This window comes from Choloepus didactylus, chromosome 9, assembly GCF_015220235.1.
Source record: "Choloepus didactylus isolate mChoDid1 chromosome 9, mChoDid1.pri, whole genome shotgun sequence".
NCBI lineage: Eukaryota > Metazoa > Chordata > Mammalia > Pilosa > Megalonychidae > Choloepus > Choloepus didactylus.
The window spans coordinates 22,787,297-22,808,261 of NC_051315.1; the positions used below are offsets into that span (position 1 = coordinate 22,787,297).

Sequence of the window (20,965 nt, forward strand, 5' to 3'; positions counted from 1 at the left end):
ACTAGCAGTACACTTGGGTTTGTGTACATTAAATTTATTTTTTAAATGTCTAATAAATAGATGTGTTTAACATTAGCTCCTTTTTAAATCCTTTAAAATCCTTTTTAAATCCTTTGTATAGCTTTATGAGATATATACCATAAAATTAACCCATTTAACATGTATAATTCAGTATATTCCCAGAGTTGTGCAATTGTCACCCCAGTATGTTTAGAACATTTTCATCACCCCAAAAAGATACCCCATATCCGTAAGCAGTTGCTCCTCTTTTCCCCCCTCCCTTCCAGGGCAGCTCCTAAACTACTTTCTTTCTTTATAGATTTGCCTATTCTGGATATTTCATATAAATGGAATTACAATACATGGTCTTAAAATATTTTCAGGTTTCATTCATGTTGTACTATGAATCAGTACTTCATTACTTTCTGTTGCTGAATAACATTTCATTGTGTGGATATACCACATTTTATTTTTCCATTCATTAGTTGATGGGCATTTGGGTTGTTTCCACTTTTTTACTTATGGATAATGCTGCTGTGAACATTCATGTAAAAGATTTTGTGTGGATTTATGTTTTCAGTTCTCTTGAAGAACTGGCAAACTATTTTCCAGAGCAGTCACACCATTTTATATGCCTGTCAGCAATGTGTATAAGTGTTCAAATTTTTCCACATCTTTGCCAATACTTGTTATTGTCTGTCTGTTTTTATTATATCCATCCTAGTGGTTGTTAAGTGGTAGTTTGTGGTTTTAATTTGCATTTCCCTAATGGCTAATAATGTTGAGCATATTTTTATATATTTATTGACCAGTTGTGTACCTTTGAAAAAATGTTTATTTAGATCTTTTTATTTTTTAATTGTGTCATTTGTCTTTTTATTACTGGGTTGAAAGAGTTCTTTATATATTCTGGATATCAGTCCCTTATCAGATATATGATTTGCAAATAGTTTCTCCCAGTCTGTGGGTCATCTTTTTCACTTTCTCGGTGGTATCGTTTGCAGCATAAATGTCCAATTATTTGAAGATATTCAAAACATTTTCATTTTGTCACCTGTGCTTTTGATGTCATCTCTGAGAAACCATTGCCTAATGCAAGGTCATGGAGATTTATTCCTGTTTTCTTCTTAGGTTTTTATAATTTCAGTTCTTAAATTTAGGTCTGTGATCCTTTGTGAATTAATTTTTGTCTGTGGTGTAGAGGGGGTTCCCGTTCATTATTTTGCACATGAATATCCAGATGTCCCAGCACCATTTGTTGCAAAGACTGCTACTTTTCTCCCATTGAATTGTCTTGGCATCTTGTTGAAAATCAACTGAATATAACATAAGGGTTTATTTCTGAACTATCAATTCTGTTCCATCATCTATATGTTAGTTCTTATGCTGGTACCACATAGTCTTGATTACTGTAGCTTCTTAAGTTTTGAAATCGGGATATGTGAGTCCTCCAACTTTGTTCTTCTTTTTCAAGATTTTTTGGCTATTCTAGGTCCTTTGCATTTCCATATGAATTTTAGAATCAGCTGGTTAGTTTCACAAAAAAGGAAGCTGGAATTTTGATAAGGATTGCACTGAGTCCATGGATCAATTTGAGGAGTACTGCCATCTTTACAGTAGTTCTTATTTGTTTAGCAGTCTGAAAGAAGGTAGCCTTTTGTAAGATTATGTAGAATATTTTAATACCTGTGCAATGTTAATATTCCTCTTTCACAAAACTATATGAAGGTAGTATTTTTGGGTGGAGTGTATATTATGGCTGATAGGGGCCGAGTCTGCATAAAGAAGAATGTAATCTTAGCTATGATGTGCTGAGTGTACTTTAAACTCCACATTGATTTTTTTTTTTTCATTTTAGAAACAAATTCATAATGCTGAGGTACTCTGCAATGAATGTTATATTGCAGCATATTCAATATATTGTTTAAATATAAAGTAAATACTCTGTCAAAATCAAGCCTAATTCTCTTAGGCAGTACTGCTTTTCAGCAATACTGAATACAATTATTTTCCAGCTTTTATTAAGCCAGCTCTTTTTTTAATGTGATTCCATTGAGATACATTCATATACCATACAGTCATTCAAAGTGTACTATGAGCTATCCACAGCATCATCACATAGCTGTGTATTCATCACCACAATCAACCTTCTGAATATTTTCATCACCCCAAGAAACAAAAACAAAAGCAGAAAAGAACACCCAAAATATCCACTCCCTACCACCGCCATCATTCATCTACCTCTGGTCCCCCTTTTTTCTGCTCACAAAGGGAGTGCGAGCCACAAGGTTTCCACAACCACACAGTCACACCGTATAAGCCATATAGTTACATGATCGTCTTCAAGAATCAGGATGCTGGACTGTAGTTCAACAGTTTCAGGTATTTCCTTCCAGCCATTCCAACACACCGAAAACTAAAAGGGGTATCTATACAGTGCACAAGAACCACCTTCAGAATGACCTCGATGCCATTTGAAACCTCCCAGCCACCAAAATTCTATTTTGCCTTATCTCCCCCTTTTGGTCCAGAAGGCTCTCCCAATCCCATGATGCAGAGTCCAGGCTCATCCCTGGGAGCCATGCCCACACAGAGGGGAGGGCAGCAAGTCTTAGCCAGCTCTCTTTTAAAATATAATTAGATGTCCCAAATAACATCCAGCCTGAAGATTTTTTAAATTCTCTTTATAAATTTACTTGTGTGATGGTATTACATTTACACATATTTACATGGGTAAGAAAACAACTAAAATGCCAGACTGAGCTTATGACAATTGTGAAAACACTTTAATGCCAGTGTTCTCAGCACAGCAGGTAGAAATTTTGACCTAATCCTCTTCTGTTTTTTTTTTGGAGCTGTAATCCCCTTGTCTTTCGTTATAACTGAGTTTCTCCTTTGCCTTCTCTTTCTGTATGCTTTTGCTAAGGTTATATACCATTACCAGTTTTCCTAAACTATAGCCTTAGGCAGGTGATTTCCAAGTTTTGGATTGTGATACTTAGAACCATCTGGTTTTTGTTTTTGTTTTTAAACCAGCTAGTTTATTTATTTAATTTTATTTGTTTATTTTGGTGTCCTATCTGTGAATCCTTTGTCAAGTCCAAGGTCATGAAGATTTATCCATATGTTTTCTTCTAAGAATTTTATAATAATGAAGACAGGAAGGAGCAGAGGGTTAGCTGACCCATAGTAGACAGAATGAGAGCAAAAATAAACATTTGTTGTAAGCTACAAAGATTTTGAAGTTGCTTTTTAATACAGCATAACCTAGCCTACACTGACTGATACAAGAATGAATAACAAGTAGCTCAGATAATGATGTACAATTATCATTGCATAAGTTAGCAGTATAGCCTGTTAAACATAGGGATTAAGAAGATGATCTCTGGAAACTACTTAGGTTTGAATCCTGGCATCCTTACATACTAACAATTTGACCTTAGACAAGTTACTTCCTATCTCTGTGCCATAGTTCCTTGGACAATGATAGTACTTAACCCACGGAGTTGTTTTGTGGCTTAAATGAAATCATCTTTGTTTAGTAGTAAAAGTAAGTGCCAGACTTAAACATTATATCTTCACTTGGGATCTTCAAACAGTCAGGCTCTGGTGAGCTATTACTTCTTTAGGGAATACAAGTCTGAGAGAGCAGGCGTGAATGACGAAGTATAAACCAAGTATTTCTATAATCAGTTCTGGGGAGTAGAGAGAAACATTCAGCATAGCAGGAAGCTATTGCCTTTCGAGTTTGGGAATAGGCATTAAACTTCTCCAGGTTTTAGCTACAGTATGCTGCTTTTGAGTATGGAGTTCTGGATGGATAATTCTCTGGTTATTTATTAGTGAAGCCCTTTCCCCAAAGCACAGAAAATAGTTTTTCTAATCTTAGTTGGGCTGTGGTATGTGTTGGGGGCAGTTAAGGGACAAGAGAGAAATGGTTTCACCAGCCATTTAGTAGAACCTAAAGATGAAACACGAGAACAGATTAGAATGAGCATCTTGTTAAGGTGTTAGAAAATGGAAAGTAGACTTGGAAGGAAGCCTTTTCTCTGTTTGTGTTGAGGTTTATCTGGATTAAGAGATTTCAATTGAATAGTAAAGCTATGGCTAGTTCTTTAATTCAAGTGTACAATCAAAGTGCATACACAAAATTAACTGTTAAAACAATAAGGAACACAGAAGCAGCACTTATTGTACAGAATGATACATATGAAAGTGACTGATACAGCCCTCTTCAATGACTTAGAAATTACTCAGGTTATTTGTTCATTCAAGCTGACCTTGCCTCCAGCTATCAAGGTTGAATCCAGCAAGGGAGAGTGAAGAATATCACCAGTGGAAGCCTCGTGAGCAGAGGGGAGACAGCAGCCAAGAGTGGGCCAGGGGAGAAAAGATGGAGAAGGAAGGGAGTCAGATCAAGGAGTGGAAACATCCTAAGGAATAGAAAAAGAGAAGTGAAAACAACTGGAGGGAGAAGGGAAGAGAGGAATACAGGTGTCAGTCATTGAAGAGTAATGTCAAGTATCTTAATTTCAGTATTTGAATCTGCATAGTTAGGACTACAGTGAAACTTTAAGAGTAATTTCAACAGTTATATTCATAACTGAAGGGAAACATGTGAGCAAGAAAGAAGAGAATAAAAACAAATAAGCTTGTTAAGCCACTTTAAATTTAGGACCAAGGCTGACAATATACAATTGTTATTTAATTTTTCAACATAGAGTTATAATGCTATGTTCCAGCTACTATTCTAAGTGCCTTACGTACATTGATTCATTTAATCCTCACTACAACTTTATAAGCAGGTACTTTCTCCCATTTTACAGATGTGGAAACTGGGGCACAAAGAATAATTTACCTAGGCTAGTCAAATATCAGGTAGCCAGGATTCTACTGAGGCAGTCTGACTACTGTGCTACAGCTGGCTTCATCACCTCTACTTCCTCCCCTTCCAAGAACTGTATGGTATATTTCTGTAGAAATTTGTCTTGTTTTGAGAATGTAATATCCCTTTGACATAGTTGTACATATGCTAGAGTGACAAACTGTGGACACTATTTTAAAATCAATGTTTCTTCCCTTTAGTTACAGTTATTTCACAAAGTTGATTAAACTGGGTACCAGAACACAAAGATAGTCCTTGCACCCGTGTACTTTAAACTCTTGTTTTGTTCACACTGAGTATCTGTATTCCTCCAACAATATTGGTGTGAATTCTTGACTTTGAATCACATTTGCATGTGCCAGTGAATGCTTGTTGCCTTTAAAAGTATTATGCTTATCTTTATAAGCCATGGGCCAAGTAATATTACTATTACTCAAAACTTTTGGAATTCTTTTCTTTTTTAATAAGTCACACAACAAAACAGCCTTCCATATAAAAAGCAATAGTACCTAGTTTGATCCCCTTCCATAGTCATCCTTAAAATTAAAGCCTCACGTGTTTATTCATGAAGTATTTGTCTAAAAAGGTGTTTTGTTTTGTTTTGTTTTTACAGCCCTGATGGAGTAAAATGTTTGCAGGCTATAGAGGAGGAAATATGAATGGAGTTAGTGGATTTCACCAGGAACTTTGGAAGAGTGTTGGGTATTAGTGTTGCACTGGAGGAGGATGAGAATTGAGCCCTGTTTAGAGGGAACAAAGACTTCTGTGAGGAGTATGGGTAAATAAACCAGGAATCTATCCTGAAGATCACTATTTTGCTCCCTCAGTATCTAATTTTTTAAATTATTAGCAAAATTTTAGAATCATTTATTAGTACACATTCTTGGTTTCCATTGAGACCATCTTTTAAGGAAAAGCTGTGTAGTTTGAAAGTATTTCTTGATATTGAGTCTTACAGTTAACACTACCCCTAAAAGTTTGAAAAGGATGTTGTGGCTGGGTCTTATGAGATTTTACCAAGAAAAGCTCATTGGAGACTTTCATAAGTGTTTAGGCAAGCAAGAGAAATTGGACCATCTGGCAGTTGGAAAAGAAGTTTTAACTATTCAAGTCAATCCAATTTGAATTTTGACTTGAGCCTTTATTGCTTCACTCTTTGATAAGTAGTACTAGCATTTGAAGGAGGGGAAAAAGGGTCAGGGTTAGTCATTCTCCCTCGTAGACATAAAGGGGATAATAAATGAGAGATTGTGGGAAACAGTAACTTCATGATATTGATGTCTCTTGCTTTTCTTATGTTGATAGTGTCTCAGATCTTTATTGTGGCATTTGTAATATTAATTTAATATTGATGCTTTTTTATATAATTATCCACATCTCAGTCATTCAGCAAGTTTACTAATAACAACCACACAATGCTAGATAGTAGAAACAACAAATGAATAACTCAGTCTCTTTGTTCAAGTAGCTTATAGACGGGCAGACAAAACTAATAAACAGCATTTAGAATATAGTATAAGTATGATGATAGAGGTATGCATAGATGCCTATTGAATAGAAGAGGGCATTACACTCTGTCAGGAACTTTACCTAGGGATGAGGTGATCTTTCATGTAAGCTTTTAAATAGAAAAAGAATTAATCAAAATAGGTGGTAGAGTTAGGAAATTTTAAGCACATGGGAAAATAACAGGTTGGAAATACTTTCTGCTCTCAGTTTCTTCATCCTTTCTATCTCTTAGTCTACCTTCTACCCTGGAAGACTCCTATTTGAAGAATATTAACATTTTAAAGTTGCTTAAGTAAATCTGTTGCAAAAAATAATTGGTTTATTCAGATCTGTGAAAACTAAGAATAAAGTTGCTGTTTTTTAGCATTCTCAGTTTTTTCCTTGTAGTAATTTCAATTTCAAAATGTGGAAATGAATTGAAATTGTCCAGTCCTTTTAAAGTTATAATATTATTTCGCGTAGTTGGAAGCCAAACTTGATTTTAGGTCTGTTTTAAAGAGTTTTACAGCTGGAAGAGATTGCTCAAAATTATTATTATTCAGTTTGCTCATTTGCAAAAGTCCCTTTCAAAAATCAGTGGATAAGTTTTATGTCTCTGCAGTATTTGTAAGTTGATTGCTTTAAAAGGTCTTAAAGGAAAAAGCCTACCTTCTCCTATATCAGAAATTTATGTTACCTACCCAAATTTTGTGGTGGCATGATTTATGCCTCCCTGGTATCAGTTTTCCTCTCTCTCTCCCTCTCTCCTTCTCTCCCTCCCTCTCTCTCTCTCTCTATCTCTCTCTCTGGTGGGGGGAGGGTATTATTCTATGTAGTGACTAATGAGACATACTCCCCCCCCCCAAGATACAGTGAGACTAAGATGTTCTTCTTCTGAAAAATATGTACCTGAATCTCGACGTTTAGAATTGCCATTCAGTGAGAAATTTTTCTAGTGTAATCTTAGAATGTTATTTGAATTTACAGTCTGCCTATTTTCTGAGTCAGGAATTCTTTGATTTATTACTAACTTTTTAGGTAAATATTTACTCAAAATTGGCGGTCTTAGTCAATATCTTTGTATGTCCTTGTACTTCTATCCCAAGAACATAAGTTATTAAGCTAAGAAGAAATTGCTAATTTTTTGCTCGCAGTTTCTACTTTATTGGCTTATCTTACATGTTTTTGTTAAGTTGCTTTTAATATCACTGTGGTGAATAGAGATATTAAGTAGCAATTTCACATTCAGCAGCCTCTTCTCCTTGCTTTGCTCTGTAGTTCCTTTTCCTGTCCCTGAAACCAAGATTGTGTATCTCTTAGTCATACAATGAATCATTGGTTAATTTAAGAGCCCTAGAAAAGTAGTGACCCTATGTAAAAGAGAGTACAATAGGTAGACTTTACACAATTTTCGTCCTTTTTAAAACTATGGCTTCCTTAGTTTCTTCCTCCTCCTTCTTTTCCCTTTTCTGCCATAGTGCAGATTAATCTCATTTAAATTTTTTCTTATTTAGCTAAAGTATAAGTCTTCTCTCTTTTCTTCTTTGGTGTTCTGCTTGTGAAACAAATATAACAGATATAGATGGGGTAACTAGTTTTTTTAGTGAATAACTTTATTAAAACTCTTAATCAGTCTTGTCATAGCCCAAGTTGAAATCATACTGTTAATATTGGATTCCTTTGCTTGCACACCCAACCCCCTTAAAAAGTTTTTTCAAAACTTAGTTGTTTTAAAATCACCAAATTTTTATCTTTTCTGCAGATAATATCACCTACCGCATTATTTTTGGCTGCAAAAGTGGAAGAACAAGCTCGAAAACTTGAACATGTTATCAAAGTAGCACATGCTTGTCTTCATCCTCTAGAGCCACTGCTGGATACTAAATGTGATGTATGTTTTTGGTTTTCCTTTGTAAATTTGAAACTTTTCATAATTTAGGCCTAGTAAACATGCACTTCAATTAGCGTTGCTTTCCAAATGCTGCTGCTTTCTATTGCTATTTAGGAAATGTAATACCAGAAAGCAACCTGGCAGAAACATATGTCATATAAGGCTTTGATTCAGAGTACTTCAATACAGAGGCACTTCTCAGTGTTTCACATTTTGTTGTTTATCCTCACAACAAATTTGTGATGTATGTAAAGAGTAAGACATATCACCTCCGTTTGTGTTTGAGACCAGGGGATAAATTACTCTCTCATAACAAATTGTCAGTAGATGAAGGAATAGAACAACCTCTGGATTTGCCTCTAGACTAGTTATTAGTCTATTTATTTTAAAGAGTTGTTTTGATGCATTTATGAACTAATCTTCCTGATACTGTGCTTTTGTGACTGGCATTTTTTTTTTAAGTGTTTTAATTTTCCTAAAGGATAATAAAGTCATTTTTCTAGCACTGTTATGTTAGATGAGTTACTTATCAGGAACCTTTAGCCATTGAATGACAACCAGATTATATTAATTCAGTTTGGTTTGGGTCAATTTAAGGTCCAGATTAAGTTTTATGGAAGTATGATTTTATTGATGACAAATTATATATTAGATGTTGGCTTTGAGGGAGTAAAATACTATTGTAGCCATTAAATAATGTGGAGTTTGTGATTATTCAAATATGGTTCTTTTAACTTACACTAATTCCAATTTATTTCTTGTGAGTATAGTATTGTTCAGATAATAGAAATCTCTTGTTTTAAAAATCAGCTCAGTGACATTTTGAAAATGTGGGGCATCAGTAAAATTAGCTTTCAGTCTCTGGATTTAACAATATGTTCTTATATACATGAATATTTAGGTATGATATATTATTTCTTTATCACCTTAGCTAATTGTCTTGATCTAAGAACAGGAAGGTAGGTTAAAGTTTTTCATACCTTTTCTTCCCAAAAGTAATTGCAATAGAGGAACCATTAAAGATTGAACTTGGGGGAGAAAATCCTCTGGTATATATGTCCCCATGGTATATGGTACATTATTTTGACATTTTGTGTCTGAAATTTCTTTTAATCTAGAGATTTGAAGGTATATTTTTATTTTATTTTGTCTTTCCTGAGAAGGGGGTCTTAATTCCAAAACTAGCTCACTGATTTGCTGTGACTTTCAAGGAGTTACCACATGAAATATCGTAGAAGGAGTTTATAATTCTTTTCTTTATTTCTGTTTTCTTATTCCAGATTCAAATTTGATCTCCTTACCGGGTTTTGTGCTTCCTATGCTTAATGTGTCTTGAAGTGCCTGACTATTAAATGCCTAGATTAAGTTTTACGTTACGGACTTGTAGATTTCTTTTTATCGATTAACCTTTCCCCTTTCATGTTATCTTCTGTTTTGGTTTGCTTTGGTTTTTGCTTTCTTTACATTTCCTGTATTAGAAAATAATTCAGTTTAGATTTGTTGTGGAAAATATGCTTTCTCTATTGTCTTCAATTTATTTCCCCATATTTCTAAGCTATTGTAGTTCTTTTGTAATCAATCTATAATTCTCAGAGATTTTAATGGTCCCATAATGTAACAGTGTTTATCTTAAACATTTTAATATTATAATTTTTACATGGCAGGCTTACCTTCAACAGACTCAAGAACTGGTTATACTTGAAACCATAATGCTACAAACACTAGGTATGTACTTACGTGCGATATTACTTTTTTGTGTTCTTTGTTGCAGTATTCCAACTAAATGAAAAGAGTATTTCTGGAATAATTTTATCATTGGAAGAAGTTATTTTAAGGGAAGTTTTTGGACCAGAATAGTACTGCCTAAGTTACAAGGAAACCAGTTTTCTAAGTAATTTTGATTTGTCATAATTTGAATGGTAAACATAGCCTTCAGTGTATTTTCTAAGGTTGTCAGAGAGTTGAGTGACTGAACCATAACTTGTTTTTGTATTCATTCAGCCTGTGCACTGTGCTTGGCGCTGAATATATACTGGCCCTTTAGGACTATTGGCATATGATTGTAATGTCTACAAACATACACAGCAGTCCTTGCTCTCTTAGAGCTTAGAGTCAGTATTTAATGAATATAGCACATCGTCTTCAAAAGTATGACAATTATTTAAATGTTAGTCATCCTTTTCTAAAAGTAGTTACTTTTAGAAACATTTAGAACATTGTCTCATGCAAGGTTCGTGCAATTTAAGCAATCTTTAAAAAGCATTTACTCTTTGTCTCTACTATTGAGGATACTGACACCTAAGTAGATTGACTTGCCTAAAATCATAGTTAAGTGGTGGCAGTTTCCATGTAAAATTGGGAACTCCTGTATTTACTTTGGAAGAACCTAGAACGGTGTGGTAAGAAGAACATGGGCTTTCAGGAGATCTGGTTTTAAATCTGCAGGCCTCTGACTTGCTTTATAAATGTGGGCAAAGTTTCTATACCTGTTGTACCTCCATTCTGTATGTGCACAGTGGAATAATAATACCTGCCTTGCGTGGTGAATTTGAAGATGAAAGATAACCATTTGCCGCATAGTTTGTATGACATACCTAGTTATTGATTATGATAGTTATTTTTATTTCATTACAACATTCCCAAGTGTTAAATAGAGGTATGATTATCAGCACAGCTTCTCATCATGACAGATTCTTTTTATTTTAATAAAAAGGAGCTTGTTTGAAGTTTTTATAACAAAAAAAGATACAATAAAAGTGAGAATTTTCTTTTCATTCCCTCCAAATCCAATGATTTTCAATAATTATTGTTTGTTATGTAAATATGTATGTAATGGAAAAGTTGCAAACATTTATGTAATAATGAAGATTGAAGATGAATAATTAGAAATTATATTATGTAACGATTAATATACTTACTGTTGTATAAAATCTTTGTATGATATCCATATTGTTTAGAACAGATTCTTAAGCAAAAAGAATGAAGAGCATTAATTTAAGGGGAACATTAGAATTTCGAAGATATGCCTCTGTGGCTTTCTTTAAAGTATTATATTGCAGATTTAATTGCAATAGAAAGGTTCCACAGTAACTTTATAAATGAAGGCTTTAGATACAGCATCCTGTTTTAATTAAAGGAAAAACCCTACCCTTCCTAAGGATTGATTGGACAATGAAGACTTTTAGCAACTATGATTTAATGAATCTTTAGATCTAGGTGGTTAGCTTACTGTAATAATTTTAATTAATGAAATGCAGTTACAAACTACCTGGTTGAGACCCCTTAGAGCTAAGACATGGTAAGAAAATAGGAGGACTGTATCACTTAAAAGGTCATTTCTACCACTGTGATCCAAAGACTATCTTTTTGAAAAATGTTCTTGAAGATAATCCTAAATTAATTATAATTCAAGAATTTTTAATGAATATCTCCTGATCTTCAAATATTTATTTTCATAATCAGTGCAGTGTTTTGGTAGAAATTGTTTCTCATCATTGGATATATAATGAGCTTGGCATTGATGAGAAATAATTTTGTCTTTGGATTTTCTAATAATGAAAAATATATATTATGTATATGGTTATATGATGAATGGCATTTCTGAAATAGGGTATTATAGAAGGTAAGTGGTTGGGGAAAAACAGTTCTTTTTATTTCAGGTTTTGAAATCACCATTGAACACCCACACACAGATGTGGTGAAATGTACCCAGTTAGTAAGAGGTAAGTGATCTTTGAACTTTTACCATGAGTATGAATGCTTTTGATCATCTGTAATTGATTTGGATGCTATTTTGTGCTTCTAACCTTCTGTTGAGTTTTATTAAAATGGGAGAAATGTCATTTTGAAGCATTTTTACTATGCTCTACATCTTCCTATATCTCTAGTTCTGTTTATGGTTCTACCTACTAAACTAGGTGAAGAGTCTTGTTAAAAATTGGAGGGCTCCCTCCATCCTCTCCTCCAACTCCCCCATATTAGGCTCTGCCACTCCCATATCAGTTAATATTTAAGCTGTGGCCAGTAACATACTGGTGCAATAAATAGTATTAATTTCTGGTGTATGTGAGATTTTCATTGGCTTCTTGAAGAATGATTAGTTTAAGGATTTTGAGGTAACTTCAAATCTTTCAGATAAAAATTGCTTTGTTAGCGTATTTGTTTTGTCATTTTTGGAAATGTTTTGCCCATATTCGTTTGAACCAAAATGATTTAATACCTTTTTCAAAGTTCTTTAGCATTACTAAAAATGTTTTTCTTTTCATGTATATTGGGAAAATAATTATATAGTATAGCATGATATAGTTTGTGATGTGCCTGTGTATAAACCTTTATAAACAGGAGTACAGTTTTTGCATTGTTTTACTTTACTGCTTGTAAAGCATGCAGTACATTTTTCTGCTCCTATTAGTGAATCATGTGTATCTGTTGTTGCATCCTAGAAACATTTTTTACACAGTTGCATGTTGTTATGCTTCTTCTCCTGCTTTTCCTATTTGCCATTTGAAGTGTATGAAGTAATAGCAACCACTGTGACCTTTACTGTGCCTTTTTATGTTACTTTTTGAAAATGAAATTTTGCATTTTCGTTCTTTCACCACCACACTTCTTTAGGTCTATGCTAAACAAAATGGGTAAGACTCTTGAAAGCCTTGTTTTATTTTATTTAGTTTTTACCTAAATAGTCTCACACTTTATTCATTCTAAATTGAATTCATTTTATGTCCAGGCAGGATTTTATTACATTAATGGCTGTATTTAAATATATATATATATAATCTGATACCACAGTGTCATCATTTCAAACTAACTTCTAAAATCCCTTTTTAATCCTAATAGCACATGCTATCCTTTGTGACTGGAATATCTTTAATTACAGTTCCCATTCTTTATAGTTTTAGGAATATATTTTATAGCATATTTGCATCCCCAGTATTACAGTATAATACAAAATCTTATAAATAGCCAGTGCAGATGTTGAATTAAGGAAAAAAGCTTCGAGTACTTGAGAAATAGTAACCAAGTTTTGTCACAATAATAGAAAGCCATATAATTTACTTTAAATTGAGAACCTGTTGAACGAAGATATTAATATAGATTAAATATATATTTATGTACATTAACCTAATAGGAAATGAAACTGTTTTCAGCTTAGTATTATTATGTGTGAAATTTGAGTAAGCTTTTTAAAATGAAAGTTTTTAATACTTTCTGTACATGTTCTACATATAAAGAATCAAAAAAAAATGAGGTCTTTTCATTTGAAAAATGAAAATACTGAATTTAAAAACATTTATAAAAGCTACAGACTTTATGTGTCAACCAAAGCAAAATATTTAAATCTGATTTTTGTTGTTATTGTTAGTGTTTAAAATGTGACCCATTCTTAACTTTTGAGTGCACACCACACACATTTAATTTCATTTTGTCTGACTAACATTTCAGGTATTTATACCTCACTCCATTTTAAAAGTGTTGTCCTGTTTGCTGTCTTTTTTTCTTTACTCTGTTACAACTTTCACCTAACAAAAGGCTTTTCCCCCTGTGTTCGTCGTCTGTTGCCTGATGATTGTTTATAGGTCATTAAATATAGATGTATTCCTAGGTGAAATCACCTGTGGCAATTTAAAATTATTTTTACTTCTCTACATTTTGATTTTTTTATTATAATTTTTTGTAAATAGATCTGGTTTCTGTAAAATCCTTTTTCCTCTCTCTGGAGATGAGAAAGTTGGTTTTATGCTACTTTGCTACAAAACTGGCTAATGTCATTTTACAGGGACCTTTCACTTCTGTGATTTCTCCTTCCCTCCCCCCAGGAAAGAATGCCATACTTAAGTCACACTGCTTCCAAGACATCTGATGCTATGACACTCTTCCTTAGCACAACTCTGCTAAGCCCCAGTCCCCTTTTGTCATACCTTTATGTTGATGATCCACAGGGACAACAGGGATTACAGGTGCCACAAATAAAAAATAGGAGTTGGAAATGAATTTGAGGCCTATTACAGAAGGGGTGGAGTCGAGATGAACTGATCCTAGATGAGCAGAAGGGAAAGGTCTGTCAGTGATTATGAATATAATTGAAAGGAGGAAAACTATAGGAAGGACCTCCCTGTTAGGAAGAATAATATGAGGCAGAAGGAAAAAAAAACAGCTGTTTTAAATGTCTTGAGTTGTTGAAAATTGCTTTTCTGTTGGGAACCATTGTTGAAGCATCCTAATTCCCCCTAGGAGTACCTTATACATTTTCTGAACATTGCTTTAATTGGATTCTATAAATAATTTTTAAACAATACAGTGGAGCTTCATATTTTATATCTGTACACTTGTGATGTTTCTAGGTTGTTCTCTGTTGATGCTTAGTAGCATGATGAAAAACTAAGCAGTTTTGTTCTCTGATTTTTGGGGGGTGTGGGGGCTTGTTTTGTTTTGTTTTCTTTTGATTGAAGTACTTAAGCCAACTTAAATATGATGATTGAGGATTAAGTCTGGCAGGCAACTCTGTATTTTGTATTAGACTTCAAATCTTTTCTTCTTCTTCTTCTTTTTTTTTTTTAAATCCAGGAGAATGCTTTATTGCAACTTTTAGCTGACTAGATGCTTAACTTAGTAACAAGTTTAGCCCTTGTAACTGGCTAGCTAAAAGCAAATCGGCTTGTTTCTCAGATCTTTGGGGGATAGCAAGAAACATTTGAGTGAATGTTGTTGAAGATTTTCAGTAGTATAGAAAATGATGGCGCTCTTGTGATATTTGTAAGTAGTAAGTAAAATTTACTTTTTGTGTACACATCTTTGAAGTTTTTGTTGTGTTGAGAACTTTTTGATGGTAGCCTGTTAAAGCTGATATTATTGTCTTCATTTTTTTCTTTTCTTACAGCAAGCAAGGATTTGGCACAGACATCCTATTTCATGGCTACCAACAGGTTGTTATCCTGACCCTCTTTGTTGCACTGTTGTAGCACACTATAGCTTCCTTTAATGCAGGGCCCCCTCAATGTGTCTCTTACCCTTGTTGCAACAGGAGACTGGACTATCTACTGTGGTGGTACCTTCCTGTTTGCTTTGCGGTGTATTGTACAAGGGACTTTTGGCACAGAGGGGTTAAATGCACAATGTGAAGTGTAGTGGTGCTTTCTGATGACATATTCTCGATTTGTGAGTGCATAAGTCTAAAATTGGTAGCCTGAATAGCAGCTAAAGATTACAAAGAGCTAAACTTAACGTAGAAATTCGAGCAACTTGGTAAGTATAAAGCTATTTCTAGTTTACAATTATAGTTAATGACAATTTTTTAAAATTTCACATTGATCCAATCTTAACTTTAAAATAATCATTAAAGTTTTTTTTTAATAAATAAAATTTATATAACAGGGTTTTTTTTTCCAGTTACTACCCACTAATAGTAAACTAGAAGTAGTCAAATCCTATTAGTGCATGGGTTTACATAAATACAATTTTTACTTTAAAAAATCTTCCTTCCTTTCAGTTTATATAAAGCAAAAATTGTATGGGTTTGTGGCTGATCAGTAAACATTTTCATCAACTCTAAAACTGAACTGAAAGGATAGATTTAAAAACTTTTAATATCTGGTATATTTCTAAATTGATTATATTAATGATTTAAGATTGTTTATTAAATGGGTTTTGGGGGAGGAGGGGAACAAACCAGCTTTGTGTAGTTCTCTGATTTCTTGTGACATTGAGAAGTTTTATTAAAAATTTTGGATTGGCAAATACCAATCTGTTCTCTTAGATATATGTTATTGGAATTTAACCTCTTATCTGTGGGACTTCTGAGCAAAAGGAAAGACTTAAACTTGAAATTTTGGTAGAGAAAGACTAGTTGTAGCATATTACATGCCCAATTTGGGGCATTTATTGGACGGAAAAGGGTGGCATTTTTGTAATGTTCAGCTTTGAGCCTTGAAGCTGTTCAGCAGAAGGTAAGTTTTTTTTTGTAGCTTTGCTCAAAAGAAAGTGGGGTTTGCATAGATAATTATCTTTGACTTCCTTCAGAATTTTTTGTTGGTCATAAGAATATTGGTTAAGCCAAATCAAGTGATATAATCCCTGATTATAATATGCCATTGAAATTACTTTATCAATTTTACAAAGTCTTCTGCTTTAAACCACATAAAAATTTAGTGTTATACTTTTTTGTGTTACTAAATAGTGATTATTGCAAATCTTCCCTTCCCTTTATAAATAAGTAAAAATACTTTGAATTTAGACCTAAAAAATCTTTTTAGAAATATTAATATAAGTGTTAATAAAACATTAAACTTTGGGGTGAGGGCATGGAAAACATTCATAATACTATTATATAGGTTTTTAATATTAGAATTGTTTGTAACTGAAGTGTTAGCTTTTAATTTCATAGAAGTTTTGTATTCTAGACTTGAAGAAAACCTTTATAATTTTTTTTACTCTAATCTTACTAGTAAATGTTTTTCTTTGTTTTGCATATTTGAATTTCTGTGGCCCTTCATTTTCAAACCTGCTCTACAACAGTCTACATCTTACCACCTTCTGTCTTCAATACAAACCAACAGTGATAGCATGTGTATGCATTCATTTGGCTTGCAAATGGTCCAATTGGGAGATTCCTGTGTCGACTGATGGAAAGCATTGGTGGGAATATGTGGATCCTACAGTTACTCTAGAATTATTAGATGGTAAGTACAATCAAGGGTTTTTGAGAAAAAATCTTTTTCTACTCCCATATTTCTTCAACTTTTTATTATGGAAAAATTCTCTCTACTTCTGTATTCTGTACCTATCCATTGCCCAACTTAACAGTTATCAATTCTGGCCACTCTAATCCCCTCCCTGCAATTATTTTGATGTTCACCAGATACCATTGCATTTATTAATATGTCAGTTTGTAGTTAAAAAAAATAAATAAGATTTTTTGAAAGACATAACTACAATTTCATTTTAACAATTTGACAATAGGATTTTTTAAATATAATTGCATGGACAAATGAACAGGCTGAAAATAAGTATTCGTTAGCCTAAAGTAAAAAACAATTGAAAGTATATTAACTGTCACTTTTTATCTAAAACCCTTTCAGGACTTTTCACACAATATGGTTTATAATACTGGGTTGATAGTGCAAGTATATGTACTTTAAAGTATAATAATTTTGTTGAGCTTAAAATGTGTAGACTCTAAATTGGGTGTTCACTTACTGAATAAAATGTGAAGCATTCCTTGCTCAGTAGTGCCACTCATATGAATAGACGAGGGAAAAGTGGGATAAGCATTTTGTAAATTGTTATGAACGTGGAATTTTGGGGTCCCCTGAGAAGAAAGAAATTTCTCTTGTTGAGAAATAAAAGTTGGCCAGAGATGGGAGATTCTTGGGGATTAGGACATATAACCAGTTCCTGTAGGTTTCAGAAAGGAAATCTATATAACTGACCTAAATTGCTAAGTAGCAGATAAAATAAGGTTCTAAGCTTATTCTTTCTGTGGGCTTTTCCCAACTTCCTTTATAAAATTTAAGCAAATTGGGAAAACCAAGTTTACATCTGTCACTACTAAGGACATCTATTACATAAAGTAAGAGGCCTCTGTATCTTTGGAATGTGGTCTTACTATAAAATCTTTGGCATTTCATTTAGCTAGAGGTTGACAAACTCAAAGCCAGATAGTAACTCTTTAAGATTTTTTTGGCCGTATGATCTCTGTTGCAGCTGCACAATACTGCCATTGTAGCTGGAAAACAGCCATTGACAATTTGTAAACAAACAGATGTGGGTGTGTTCAATTAGAACTTTAAAAATATATATATAGCAAGCCATATTTGACACTGGCCATAGTTATAAAATGTGCTTCTTATTAGAGTTCTTGATTTTCTGATTATTTTTTCCTTCCTGAAAAAATTGCTCCCAGGGTGTGTCTCATGCCATATTACTGCCACATGACTATACTTTTTTCCTTAAATTATCAGAGGTTTTTAAGAGCTTTTCCAGAGTGGGAGGAAATCTTCAATGAATTGAAATAATGTTTTTTAAAAACCAGTGGATTTTTTGTTTGCATGTTTTCATCTGTGACTGGAAAATCAGCTTATTTATGCTACTGTCTTACCTTAGCAATTAGTAGATTAAGATAAAGTAGACATAATCTTAATAAAATTAGTTTACATGCATGATGCTGAAATAAAGCTTGCCAAAAGTAAGTAATCTACCTTTTGTCGTCTTCTTAGGGAGTAGGAAGTAAAGTTTTAGATTCCACTTTGTTTGTTTTTGACACAAAAGGGCCGCCTAAATAATCCTCTGCTGCCATGATTTCCATGATGAAGGAGCCCAAGTCCATTATTGATTTGGACAGCAGTTGAACATGAATCTTGGAAACTTAATGCATTGAAATTTTTAGCATATTGTGTGTGTCATTCTTTTCTCAGTTTTGATCACACACACACAAAAAACCACCAGTTATTGTGAAGTATCTGAATTTTAGCCTGGTGTGTGAAGTATCAGAGTTTACTGAAATAATTTACTTGATGACTATTCCAGAAACAACTCTGGCTTGGGATTTAGCCTTGCCATAAGGTTTTTTGGTTCTATTTTTGTTTTATGACTAATAATAAACTCTACTGTATACTTTTGTGTTTTTAAATTTTTCTGTGCCTTAGCTTTTAGGGAGAGGGACCCTGTTTTTAATCATTACACTTTGATTTTTAATAATATAGCTAATTACTTACATTAACAGTGATTATTTGACAGTTCTTTTGTTGTTGTTCTCCAAAATTTAACAGAGTAGAATACTTAAGAAAGGAAAAGTAAAACTTACCTTTTGTGCCTGCTGTATACCGGTATTTAGACGAGGAACTTTGCATGTGTTAATCTTTGATGTCCAAGCTGTTAAAAAAAGAGTCAAAACAATTTCTCGTTAATGTTGGACCCCAGAGTATTAGGGTTGCTAGTTTGCTAATTGCCAAGGAAGTTGCACCTTGAAAAATCATAAGTTTTAGTTGTTGGAGTAACTATTAGCACACCTTTTTCACAGGCTGGTTTTAGAGAGCTTGTGAATTATAATGAGGCAGAATGTTTACATGTTCTCTGCTTTTTTTTTTTGAGAAAGATTCTAATCGTCTTAATTTTCATTTGCCTAGAATAATTGTCTTTGGATATTTTTCTTGACCAGTGTTAAGAAGCTTACTGTTGTTTATACTAAAAAATAATAAATGAATCTGGGTAGTCTGCACTGACAGAGGTTCCTCCCCAGTATTGAGGTTGAATTGGTATTATAAGTGATATTCAAATTCATTTAACTAATAAGGATTTGACTTGAGAGTGGCCAGTAACTTTATTAATAACACTATTTGGGGATATAAAACTATAATTCATCATAACCATATCACTTTGGAAAAGTGATTCAAATTATAATCCTAATTTTAAGAAAAAATTTATGTAAAAGTACAACCAGTGTAGTATATTAGTATAGTATAGATAGTATTTATTGCTAAGAAATGTGATCATGGGCAGAGGAAATTTTTTTTTTCCATTTTTTAACATTTAATTTTGGAATAATTTTAAACTACCCTTCATCCAGCTTCTCCTCATGTTAACATTACAATATAGATGTATAATTTTCAAAGTCAGGAAATTAACATTGATAAAACACTATTGGCTAAACTGTAGATTTTGTTTGGATTTCCCCAGTTTTTCCACTAATGTCCTTTTTTGGTTCCAGGATCCAATCCAAGAGTCATATGTTGCATTTAGTTGTCATGTCTCCTTATATAGTTTTTCATGACTTGACAATTTGGAATAATAAATAGTCAGTTTTTCTAGACATTATATAATGTCCCTCAGTTGGGGTTTGTCTGATTGGATTGAAGTTGTACATTTTTGACAGTAAGATCTCAGAAGTGGATTGTGCCCTACTCAGTGCATCATCATATCAAGGGATACATCATGTCATGTTTTATTACTGGTAATGACAACCTAGAGATCACTTGGTTGAAGTAGTATCTGCTGGGTTTCTCCACTGAAAAGTTACTATTTTTCTCTTTGTAATAAATATTTGGAGGGAGATACATTGGGAATATACAAACACTCTGTTTTTTCTCAGACTTCTGCCCCTTAAGATCAAGATGCATTGATGGAGCTTGCCTGCAACAGTTATTACTGTGTTGTCTGCCCAATAGATGTTTTTCCATTTTGGGTTTTTGTCTTTATTTTTTTAATGCTACTAAATGTTCCATAGATTCTAAGTTGAAGGGGAAAAAGTGATCTCTGAAAAAGGATTCAGCTTTGAAAATAGCAGTTTAGATCGTTGTCTACTTCTGTATATGCTGACTGTTGAGTAGGAGGTGACAGTGAAGTACATAAACTCTTGAGGTCCCTTTTAATATTGCCCACTTGAGAGAAATACAGTTCCTAAAGGCACCTTCTAAGTTTTAAATTTAAATTTTATTTTTAGAGCTAACACATGAGTTTCTACAAATATTGGAGAAAACGCCTAGTAGGTTGAAGAGGATTCGAAACTGGAGGGTAAGATAATTGGCAGGGTTTAACAGAATAATATCAGTTTGTCACTTCTGTAACAATTATATAGCTAGCCAATTTGAAATTCTGTGGTTAAATATTCTTCCAGTGTTCCTGGATTATTATAGTGTATCAAACTCAAGTTACACACATAGTTTATTCAACTTAATATTAAATCTGTCCAGTAGACTTTGCTAAAG

The 20,965-nt window shown here is 33.3% G+C and overlaps 1 protein-coding gene across 5 annotated transcripts in view; it reads left to right on the forward strand.

Annotated features, from left to right (window-relative positions):
- The window catches only part of CCNT2 (cyclin T2), a 39,774-nt gene that overhangs the window by 12,321 nt on the left and 6,488 nt on the right, over positions 1–20,965 (forward strand). For 2 of the 5 annotated variants that reach the window (XM_037848972.1, XM_037848973.1), the window contains exons 3-8: positions 8,136–8,264; positions 9,929–9,989; positions 11,924–11,986; positions 15,145–15,190; positions 16,779–16,942; positions 20,701–20,771. In XM_037848972.1, the coding sequence (XP_037704900.1) occupies positions 8,136–8,264; positions 9,929–9,989; positions 11,924–11,986; positions 15,145–15,190; positions 16,779–16,942; positions 20,701–20,771 (534 nt within the window). Of the gene's footprint in view, positions 1–5,498; positions 5,664–8,135; positions 8,265–9,928; positions 9,990–11,923; positions 11,987–14,833; positions 15,028–15,144; positions 15,510–16,778; positions 16,943–20,700; positions 20,772–20,965 lie in introns of those variants that run through there. The other 3 variants (XM_037848974.1, XR_005218717.1, XM_037848975.1) reach the window with 3 other exon arrangements.